Raw genomic sequence first — 12,219 nt, 5'->3', positions numbered from 1 at the left:
AAAATATAGCCAGATAAACTCAGCGAATGACGCAAACCCACATGCTGTGGAAGATTTCTTTGCTGAGGCCACGCACATGAACAAGAATCAGCCAGCCAAGCGCCCGAGAGAGAGAAAGCTGGGCATCACCTCAGAGCACAGGCCTCCACAGCCAGTGGCCTGTCTCCAGCCATCTCTGATTCTTCAGCGGGGAGAAACCAAATTCCCTCCCTGTCTGACTCCCCACACTCCCAGAATCCAGTGGATGTAGGGACAGAGAATCTCTTTATGACCCCTGCCAGGTAGATGAGCTTTGGGAACATGAACCATAAATAAGAACTGAGCCCCTGGGCTGCTGAGCCCTGCCCCCTCTCACCCCATCACATCACAAGCAACCCCCATCTTATAGTTGCACTCATTAAGTTATTCAGCTCTCCCTTAAAAATAAGTTGTTCCCACTGCCCCTTCAGAACGCTACAGGAGCGAGGCCCAGGGAACCTCGCTTTTCTGACGGTTAGAACCTCCTTTTCATTTCCAGCCGGAATTTGTTCATGGACAGTTATATCCATTGGGTTTTGTGCCAGCATCATCTTTTAGGTTTTCACCTGCCCTGATACATTTATAGAGACCAAACATATCCCCTCTCAGCTTTTGCCAGAGGCCAAGCTCTTCTAGTTTCCTCTCATAGGATAAGACGATCAGGGGCTGCAGGGCATTCCAGCTCTTTTCTGCATCTGGTCCACTTTGAATTCATATTTCTAGAAGGTGGCTGACCAGAACTGGGGACAGGAGTCCAAATGAGGTCTGCCCAGTGCCTTGTACAGTGGGATTAACGTGTCTCTATCTGCTGGAAGTGCCTTCCCTGATACATTGTAAGGGCACATTTGCCTCTTCTACAGCCGCTTCACATTGGTGGCTGATAGTTCCCCAGTGATTGACCTACGCACCCAGTTCTTTCTTGTTCTCTATCAATTCCAATTGATGAACCCCCTTCATTTTTAGCACAGTGATGGGCAACTGTGGATAGTGAGTGGGCCACATGAGCGTCCCTCCTTCACCCCAATGGGCTGCAGAAGCCCACGGTCCACTGGAGACTTCCTGAGGCGCCACAGCCTCCTCTCTGCCCTCTTCCCCCCCCATGCCTCATGCACTGCCTGTGCTTCCACCTCTCTTGCAGCAGTTTTGGAGTGCTGCGAATCTGCTGATTTGCACTCGTCCTCCTGCCCATAGCTGGAACAGCCACAAACAGCTGATTTATAGCATTCCACTCTGGGATGGAGGTGGGAGGAGTGAGGACAGAGTGTGAATCATCTGATTTGTGATGTTCTGAAAGTGCTGCAAGGAAGTGGGGAGGGGGGAGGCATGGGAAGTGCAGGGCTCCAATGCCCTGGTGCATGACAGGTACATAGGGGCCAGGGGACAGCCGGGAGACCCATGGGCCACAGGTGAAGCCCCAGTGGGCCACATGCTGCCTATGCACTACAGGTTCCTTACCACTGTTGTAGCAGAAATTCTTACTATTAGACCCTCATTATGTCACTTTGTACTACTGAATTTTTTCCTATTTGTTATTCCAGTCTTCAGAGTCATCCAAATCTTCCTGTACAAATACTTTGATCCTCCTCTGTATTGACAGTGCCTCCCAACTTTGTGTCATTAGCAAATTTCACGAGTATACGCCTTCTTTTTCTGCCAAAGTGATTAATAAAAATACTGAATAAGATTGGTCTGCAGATGGATCCTTGCGGAAGTCCATTATTAGCTTCCTCCCAGCGTGATAGTTCACTTTTGAACTCCTTTTAGCCAGTTTATCTAATTTATAATTCTTGGACTAATTGCTGCTTGGTAAAATCTGCGCTGTTTTGAGAGTTTTGGTCCAAGAAATTTCCATTAAAATGTAAGATAAAAAAGAGTCCTCATGTCTTATTCAGAAAACAAGCTTCCATTTACATCAGTGTAGTTTGTTTTATTTCAGACAAACAAACCAACCGTGTTTTTTCTATCAGAATCTATGTTTTAAGTTACAGGTTGAAGCGCTCTCGTCTGGCACCCTCGGGACCTGACCAGTGCCAGATGAGAGAATTTGCTGGATGACACGAGGTCAATATTGTCTAGCACATTACCAGCACTTCCACTGTTACTGGGCTCTTAGAAGACAATTGGGGTAAATTACAGCTAAATAACAGCACAGACCACTGAGGGCCAGGACTGTTGGCTGTAAACAAACTTTATGGGACCTTGGGAAAACTTGGCAATGTCCATGATAAGTGGTGGTCCAGCTAATAAAATCATGCCAGATTACGGATGTTGCCAGATGAGAGAGTTCTGGATTAGAGAGGTTCAACCTGCATTTTGAATTTTTTCCTAAGTCTAATGAAGTCACCTCAAAATACTTTAAAACTTAAAACATCTAGGGCCTCATGTTGCAGTCCCTAATAGTGCAAAGCTCTCATTGACATCTATGGCAATTTTGCTCTCTTATGGAGTGCAGAATTCGACCCCAGTCATTTATCACTGAAGTGAATGTAGATTTTAAATATTTATTTCTATATTTTCAGTTGTGATATCTGTAAGTCAAGTTACATCACTGGATACTACATTCAGACTGTAAGTCAGAGCAGAATCTGCCAACAGTTGATGCACATACAGTCTGTTCTGAAAACTTCTGCACAATAAGCAGACACTAGAAATCACTCTGTATGCTCCAAGAGTACGGGCTGATTCTGAGCTCAGACCAGTGTAGTTCAGGAGTAAATTCATTGCAGTTGTAGGTGATTAAACCTGGTGAGAGATCAGATATAAACCCGTTGTTTAGAAAGGGAGAGTATTATACAAGTAAAAGATAAGTGCTTGTGGTCAGGATGGTCCAGTGGTCTAAGGTGCTGCATTAAGATTACAGTCTCCCCTGGAGATGTGGGTTTAAATCCCACCCCTGACAGTCTGGCCATTTCTTTGTGGGGATGGGTAGCTCAGTGGTTTGAGTAGTGGCCTGCTAAACCCAGGGTTGTGAACTCAGCCCTTGAGGGGGCCATTTAGGGATCTGGGGCAAATAGATTAAAAAGAAAAAAATCTGCCAGGGATGGTGATAGGTTCAGCTGCAAGTGCAGGGGACTTGTTGACCTCTGAAGGCTTTGCAGCTCTATGAGAGAGGTAGATATCCATAAGGATAGCAAAATCTGTCTGAAGAGACACAGCAAAAATGAAAGGAGGGAAGCAGAGAGCCCCTGGAGTAATGCAAAAGTTAAAGGCAGTATTGCTATGGTAGCACTATCCTACTGTTACATGTATAGAAAACCTATATCACATTTTACTCATGTTTGCTATTGTGTAACAGAGAAACGGTTCTTTCTATTACAGCCAGTTCCTGCTTGTACTACTCAGAGGAATTGTCCCATTGACTTCAGTGAATGACACAAGTAGATGTGGCTTCCAAGCTATTAAATTGCCCGGTTACTTCTTAAATCACTAATAAAGTTTGCTAATTGTTACCCTGAGCAAATAACATACTTGTTGTATTTTATAATAATTTAATCCAAGCTTAGCAGTTTTCCTTAGTAAACATTTAAAACAACTGTTTATTTTTTGCAGAAAATAGATGCTCAAGCTATTGAAGAATTCTATGGTCTGACCTCTGATATATCGAAAAATTCAGAATCTGGTTATATTTTATTCTATCAGTCAAGAGAATGACTTGGAGAACTGTGAAATGCTGCAAGTGGAGAAAACTGATCCGCACCATCAACTGTCTTTTATACACAGCACACCCTGAATGATCAAATGATGATCTAATTTATCTTCTCCTAATGGGATTAATGTTCTTGACTATTACACTTCAGTTCTCACATGCAGCAGTTTTTTGTTTGTTTTTTTTTAAGTATGACTTGAAGTGAATTGCAGTCAGACCTTAGTGAAATTTATATAGACTAACATTTACAGATAATGGATCTGGGTCATCTGTTAAATCCAATTGAACTAGAATAGTATTTTGTATTGAAGTATGCATTACATTTAGGGCAAGTTGTTTAAACTTTCTAAATAGCTTTGGGAAACCATTTTATGAAGCATTCCTTTAAATATATACTAAAACGTACTGTTACTCATGTTAACTATAGAAAAAAATCTATTTCATAAATGTTGCTATTGTGGTTGCATAGGGGTTTTTGTCATGTTACTCTTTACTGCTAAAAAGATATTCACTGCAAATCCTTTAAGGCTGAGGTTATTAAAGCTTTCAGTGGGTAATGTCGGGTCAACAATGCACATAAAGGGAGTTAAATCACATTGGAGCAAAACGATGCAGTCTTAATTTTATCTGTTCTCTTTCACTAGCATAGACAGGATCAGGTCATTTTGATTCTAAAAGCCACACAGGGCACTGAGGGTTTTGTGGGGGAAAGTGGAGGGAGGGGTTCCTAATAGGTACTTTTCCAAGCTGTGATCTTAGGTTTCAGCCAGAAGGAACAACAGAATGTGTGTGCGCGTATGTGCTTGTAGAGTTTGCAGATATTCCAATATTGCTCACACAAAACCATCTCCTTCAACAGGGCTAACATTACAAAGTCTAGCTAAGTAGTTCTGTTGATACAATATTCATCCTCAGGCTCGATCCCACAATGTGCTGAGCACCTTACCTTCAAATGTCATCAGTGGTAACTGTAGGTACAAGACACTCTGGACAAGGTCCGTTGTTTACCAGTGTAGAAAAATTATTGTGTAATAATCTGTAATTTACTCCTGCAGTAATGTAGTGACCACTCTGAGCATGAGTAGTCCTGTTTGCCAACATCTCAGTCACCATGGTATCAGAGCTATTCAAGAGAACATGGCTCGAGAGATATCAAAAGGCGTAATGTAACCATTCACGTTTTCCTTTTCAAACCTAGTTGGCACTGGTCATGTTCTACTGATAAGTTGTTATACCCGTAATACTATAATTATTTGGCAAAGAAAGAGGGCCAGAGGAAGTAATAATAGGGCATGAGAAGGGGTTGATAGAGATGAAGTATCAGTGAGGCATGAGAAAGGGTTGAAGTATCAATAGGGCATGAGAAGGGGTTGATCGCATTTTGAGAGTAATTTTCTGACAGCGGCCTTGGTGGATTTGACAATTATACTTTGTATGAACTTTAAAGATCAAATTTTGATCTCACTGAAGACATCTGTAAAGCTCACAGTGTCTTTATTAGAACCACAATTTGGCCCTATTATAGGGAGGGGGGGGGAAGGAATTCTAGAAAGAAATATCATCATCTCACAGTATTTACCGTTACATATTTTTAACTTTGTCACTTTCAAGACTTCCTTAATAGACCAATTATAGTTTGTTGTTGAGCTTTTTATTTCAACTAATATTGTTTAGAACAATGTTGAATCTTATAGCTCATGCTCTCTTGGGAGGATGAAAAAATTTACTTATGTTACAATCTACTTTGAAAGTGAAATTGTTTTTGTTACGTGATAGTGAGCCTGCAGTGTTAGCCTCTGATATAAGATGGGTTGAAGTTTATTTGGAATTATCAGTGGCCGTTTTAAAACCAAAGCAATATAGCACTTTACCTTGGAAGAAAAACAAACCTGGCTTTTTTGTCTTCAAAGATACCTGAATTATTCATTGGGCTATTATACTGATTGAATAAATCAGACACGGGATCTAATCCCACAGCTCTTTTTATGAGAGTAGACCAAGGATATTTCTATGCTACCAGCTGGTCCATGGGCAGTGATTGATCCAGTTGTGGGCGAGAGGGGATTCAATTTATTGAGTCTGGTATAGGCTCAATAAATTGATCGCTAATTGCTCTTGCCTCAACTCTGGTACTCCACCAGAATGAGAAGCACAAAGGGGAGTCGACTGAAGAGCATCTCCCTTTGACACACCACAGTGAAGTAGAAGTAGCGGTAAACAGATCTAAGTACATCACTTTCAGCTACCTTATTCACATAGCTGACGTTGTATAACTTAGATTGGTCTCCCCACATAGCACAGACCAGCCGCAAGTGTTCTAATGTCCCCATTCACGTGGGTAAAGGTTGGTGGGTTGAGCCTACACAATTGCAAAAACATTTTTCTCTTTTACTCACAGTGGGATGGAAGTTTCACCACAGGATGATGATATCTCTAAATTAGAGATCACTCAAGCCCCTTACTGAGCCAGTCTCTGAAGTCTTGTGACGGTCGTTCCATTGACTTTAATGCAGCTAAGATCAAGTCCTAATATCAGCAAAAATCACTTGCCTTCTTTAATGGACTATTTATGAAGATTCATATCTTTAATTTAATAGTGTGCCCATCTGTTGTCTGGCAAGTAAGACTATATTCTGGTTGTGAATAAATGCACTTTTCAGAACAATTTTAACCAAGGTCAGACAACGTGTTCTGTATTTTGCAGTTTGCTTCCATGTAAGTTTTAGGATGTTTGTGTTTAAACTTTACAACAAATCAAAACAAAATATCATTAATGTGTAACTTGAGTGTTTGGGACTGATGTTTGTATGAACAACAATTGTACATAAAGAAATTATATTAAAAAGAGCTGAACTCGAGCAAAATGATTTTTGTGTTAATAAGGTTTGAGTTTTGCAGTAGTAGTTCAATATGAATGTCTAAGATTCAGCATATTTTAATGTTTGTTTTTCCGAGGCTTCAAGACAAGACTTTTAGGCTGGATAATAAGTTCTGAGAATTAAAGTTTGTTATTTAACAGTAAATTTGTTTTGCCAGGTTTGTTAAAACTGTATGGGGGTCAGCGCATTTCTGTGATTTATTAGGGGGACCCAGAGGAGTTATATGAAAATCATGCGGGGTTGTTAAATCAAATGGATTTACTAGCTCAAAAAAAGATTTCCATTAATGATCCAAAATGAGTAGAAAATCAACAGTCGGATTTTAATTTTTGAGAAATCATGAGAAAGACTGCAAAGTACATAATGTCACCATGAATTTTAGTCACTCACAGAATTGTAGTCATGATGCAGTCATCATCATTCAGACTGGGACAATCAAGACTCTTTTAGCCAGCAATTTTAGAAAAAAAATGTAGCTGGTATTTAACACTATTTTGTCCTCCCTTATAATATGTTTTTAGTTTATTGAGCTCCAACTGGGGTAGGTCCAAGAATATTTTGTTCTTATTTATAGAAAAGAACATTTTTTACTCTATGTTGGTTTTCCACTCAACCTCAGGAAGTGTTTTTTATGCACTGTGTAGTTAGTTATCTTGGAGGATAAGCTCAGTCCCAAACTTTATATATCACAGAACAAGCTGACAGCATATTATATACGTTCGATTTCTGGAGCTTAGCAGATAGGAACAAAAGAAGGGATGGGCAACGAAGGAGGATTAAGGAAAGCAGAATAGCTAGCTGAAAATAAGGTGTACGCAGTCACCCCAATATTCATCCAGTTTCAGTGGGTTACAGATGCAGTTCAAGAAATAAACATTTTAAAATCTAGCTCCCTTAGCAGTTAAAATTACAAAGCAGCAGATGTCTCCTATGCATTGAATTAGCAGGAGATACAAGGCTTGTCTGAGCTGCTGTGCTGCAGTGCAGCCTATGGTGGGGTGAATTGCAGAGTGCATGAAAATGTTTGTGTGTTTAACTGTCCTGTGTGGCTATTCTTGGCCAGAAACATCTGGTCCATAGAACACATTGGGGCAGCTGACCTAGGCCCGGTGCTTTGGGGGGCCCTGCAACAGCCCCCTCAGCCATCCTATGGACAAAGCCTGGGAAATTACCTGGCACCCGCAGCAGCAGGGGTCACTCCCACTACTCACTGCAGTGGTGGGAGCTGGTGCAACCTAGCAGCCTGCTTCACGTCACCCTGCTCCACGGCCCTCTCTTAGTCCACTGTGTTCTGCTTCACTGCGGCAGTAGGAAGCAGAGTGCCCAAGTCCCAGCTCCAGGGCACTCTACTTCCTGACACAGAGGTGCATCAGAGTGCAGTGGGCTGGGAGAGGGCAGCAAGGTAGCATGGAGCAGGCTCCCAGGCTGCCTGGTGGGTGCATGAGGCCGGCGTGCAGTAGCAGGAAGGGTTGGAGCTTGTGTGAAGCAGGGATGGAGCAGAGGCAGGGCGGGGGCAGGGCAAGGGGTTTGCCTGGACCCTGCACCTGGGACCCTGGTGGTGCAGGGGTTTCCCAGGCCTTGCACCCCCCCAGGAACGGCTCTTGTCTTGGCACAAACCAAAAGGTATCTAGTTTCCACGAATGTAGTCCTGTTTAAAAGGATGAAATTTATGCAAACTAGATACCTTTAATTTGGGCCATGTCCACATGGGCCAGCTGATTGTATTAAAATGCTATGCTCTTACAATTCACATCTCCATAATCCACTGTGAAGAGCAGTGTAGCCATAGCTTAAGACTTGAACAAAGGCCAGGTCTACACTTAAGGAGAAAGTTGACTTAAGATATTACAACTCCAACTATGTGAATAGCATTGCCGGAGTCAACATACCATAAGCCAAATTTCTACGGCATCCCCACCGCTGAAGAGCAACAGGGAAAATTCCCCGCCCCCCACCCCCGCCGACTTCCCATATGCCTTGTGACCCTGTGGAGCACCGGGGTTGACAAGAGTGATGAGTGGTTGATGTAGTGCATCCCTACTAGACCTGCTAACTCAAGTGCTGGGAGGTCGATTTCGAGAGCGTCAATCTCTAGTTAGGTGTAGACAAGACCTAAGCTTTAGCATACAATGCTGCACGCAGTTACATTACAATGGATTCAAGAATTTTATTGTACATGGCTTTTAGATTCAAAGAGTACATATTTGAACACAAATTTGCACCCATATGTGTTGTGTTATATTGTGCACTTGGGGCCTGATCCTGAGCGGCACTGAATAATTGCAAATTCCAGGGACTCAGCACCGCTCTGAAACAGGTCTTTACTATTTTGTCTCGTTTTTTGTTTCGTGGCCAAGGAGTTTGAGTGCTGTTGTCTACAATTTAATGTATATTTTAGGGGATTCTTTCTTTACACCTATTTTACTCTAGTACCTTTTATCAGTGTTATGTTTTAATTTGTCTATTTGTCAGTAACTATTTACTGTTTTTGTATAATTATTTAATTGTGTAGCTGATACTGCTTAGCCTTGTTTTAATTATTAAATTTAATTATTATTATTAAATTTATTATTAAATTACATTATTATAATTTAATAATTTAAATAATTATTTAAATAATTTTAAATACATTTAAATTATTTATTAATTATAAATTAAATTATTAAATTATTATTAAATTTAATTAATTATTATTAATTTAATTATTAAGTTTGATTAATTAATTACTTTGACATTTTTCATTGATCCAAGCACTTTAAGCAATAATGTTAATCTTGTGAAATTTTGATGAGTTTAATACTTTGCCTCTAAAATAAAATTTGCAGAACAAACACAAAAAGTTATCTAGAGAATTGTCTATGGAGTGTTTTGTATTCTCCTAGGAACTGATGACACCTTCTCTTCCCCAAAAGTGCATCAGAACTAGGTCTGCCATATTGTAGAACAAAGTGACTTTTCCCATGGTGCCATACTTTGCACTTTAGTGGCTTCCATTGGAATACTGTCAATTCAATTAAAAAATGCTGCCTTAGCTGACCTTGAGAGTTAAATCACCAGATATACAGAGTGGGAGAAGAGCTAACAAGAGTTTAGTTGACTGAAGACTATAAAATGGTATGTATAAGCTGACCCCTTATCCCAAAACCGTGCATGTAGATGGGCACAAGGAAAATGAAATGAAAATGTCAGAAATCTCTAGTCAAATCTGAAGTGATAAACATGAAACATAAGAGCCGTGTCTACACGTGCACGCTACTTCGAAGTAGCGGCACTAACTTCGAAATAGCGCCCGTCACGGCTACACGTGTTGGGCGCTATTTCGACGTTAACATTGACGTTAGGCGGCAAGACGTCAAAGCCGCTAACCCCATGAGGGGATGGGAATAGCGCCCTACTTCGAAGTTGAACGTCGAAGTAGGGCACGTGTAGACGATCCGCATCCCGCAACATCAAAATAGCGGGGTCCGCCATGGTGGCCATCAGCTGAGGGGTTGAGAGACGCTCTCTCTCCAGCCCCGGCGGGGCTCTATGGTCACCATGTGCAGCAGCCCTTAGCCCAGGGCTTCTGGCTGCTGCTGCTGCAGCTGGGGATCCATTCTGCATGCACAGGGTCTGCACCCAGTTGTCGGCTCTATGGATCTTGTGTTGTTTAGTGCAACTGTGTCTGGGAGGGGCCCTTTAAGGGAGCGGCTTGCTGTTGAGTCCACCCTGTGACCCTGTCTGCAGCTGTGCCTGGCACCCTTATTTCGATGTGTGCTACTTTGGCGTGTAGACATTCCCTCGCAGCGCCTATTTCGATGTGGTGCTGCGCAACGTCAATGTTGAACATCGACATTGCCAGCCCTGGAGGACGTGTAGACGTTATTCATCGAAATAGGCTACTTTGATGTCTCCACATCAAACTAGGCTACTTCGAAGTAGGCTTCATGTGTAGACGTAGCTAAGGTGTTATGCTGTGAAGACAAGCTAAAAATAACAACAATGGAAAGGTACCAAAGTACACAGTCAAAACTTTACTCTTTGACCATACATTTACTTGTGATATTTTAAAGTTATTTACAAAATTTAGCCTCTCAAACAAAAAAAAGTATTGCTCAGAATTAAATATTTTGAGGGTTTGGAAGGTTTAGCTTTCATAAACAAGATTAAGCATCAATGGAGTTGCGAAACAACAGCTAATTTCCCTCATGAGACTATTTACTGATACGTCAAAGACTGATTTTGCTTCACTTCTGTATGTTTCACAAGTGCCTTGTTTATTTATTCTGTTTTCCAAAAGAGGAATTGTTAATTTGGGAATGATCCAGACTGGCCAAAGCCAAGAAAGTAGCAGGGATGAAACTGTGTTGTTTAACTCAGGGGGTGGGGGTGTTGGGTTCCTTTCTTTTAGAAAGAAAAGTAACCACAATAAGTTATTCTGACATTGTTGATACATAGTATCTTTCTTATTGTCCAATTTCTTAATGTAATAAGGGGTATTTCTTAATGGAATAAGAAGTATTAAAGTACTACCATGCAGTAACGTGCAGCCTATTGGCGAGTCTGTTTTCTTGTCTATATGTCCTTTATTGTAAGTTTCTTCATATGGGTTTGATTATTTGATTTATTAATAGGTTTACAGCTTTATAATAGAGGATAGTTTGTCTGTAACATAAGGGACCTTCAGCTGGTAGGGTGGAACACACACACAGTTCTATCACCTCATGATAGCTGTTCAACTCACATGTCTGACCTTGCTAACAGGAACCTTTCTTGGTTTTGTTTTTTTTTTGGTTGTTGTTTACAGATGAGAACATCTGAAAGTGAACAGAATAAAAACCAGGCAGAATGAAGAGGGAGGAGTATCAGGGAAGCAACTAGAATCCAAACACTTATTTCCCTATGGCTGCTAAAAGGGAATGTGTTTGCTAATAAAGTCTAAAACTGTCAGAGAAGTTGAAGATTCTCTCAATTAGCTCATATCCCTGAAACTATTCATTAGCAAACACTATTTACCTTCTATAGTGGCAGGCAACTCCCAGACTGGCATTTCTTTCCGTGCCTACATGGATTCTTGTTACTTCCCTTGAGAACCAAAATCAAATATAGCTTAAGACAGTATATTAAAATTATAGCTAACATTCCACAACACTTACGGATTATCAAAGCATTGGAGAGTGAAACAGTACATCTAAGGTACAGAATTCCTGTGAAGACAAAAACCTTGAATCATATTTCATTTTCTTTTTTAGATTATTAGAAAGGAAGCTTTTAACTGAGTAAGCCAAGGACATTTTGAATGACTTCAGTCATCTTTTATCAGTCTCAACAACATAGAGAAACACTTTCAACAAGCTAAATGTATAGTATGAAACATAAATTAGCCAGGCAATTAACACAAGATGACATGGACAGGGCCAACTTCACAGTACGTGCTGTTCTGCTGAGATAAGTGGAATTTCTCTCACTTATACCAGAAGGGAATTTGCCTCCTTGATTATGATGGGAGGCTTAACCATGTGTTTGGAGGCTTTTTAAAATATTCTGTGTGACCTAGATCAATCTTTTAGATTATGGTGTCTATTTCATGCATATTAACAAATAAAAAAAAGACAGAAAATAGGTTATTTTGCTACAAAAGAAATGCTTGGGAAAGTATTAGTATTGTCAGTTAAATGTACACATTTGACTTAAATA

The 12,219-nt window shown here is 40.8% G+C and overlaps 1 protein-coding gene across 3 annotated transcripts in view; it reads left to right on the top strand.

Moving 5' to 3' along the window:
* The window catches only part of USP46 (ubiquitin specific peptidase 46), a 45,119-nt gene extending 34,104 nt beyond the window's left edge, over positions 1-11,015 (top strand). For 2 of the 3 annotated variants that reach the window (XM_074992757.1, XM_074992758.1), the window contains one exon: positions 3,568-11,014. In XM_074992757.1, the coding sequence (XP_074848858.1) occupies positions 3,568-3,669 (102 nt within the window). In that variant the 3' untranslated portion in view covers positions 3,670-11,014. Of the gene's footprint in view, positions 1-3,567 lie in introns of all 3 variants that reach the window. The other variant, XM_074992760.1, reaches the window with a different exon arrangement.
* The last annotated feature ends 1,204 nt before the right edge of the window (positions 11,016-12,219 follow it).

Source organism: Carettochelys insculpta, chromosome 4 (genome assembly GCF_033958435.1).
Source record: "Carettochelys insculpta isolate YL-2023 chromosome 4, ASM3395843v1, whole genome shotgun sequence".
NCBI lineage: Eukaryota > Metazoa > Chordata > Testudines > Carettochelyidae > Carettochelys > Carettochelys insculpta.
The sequence above is the reverse complement of the archived record's forward strand: the minus strand, read 5'-3'. Positions and strand labels throughout refer to the sequence as shown.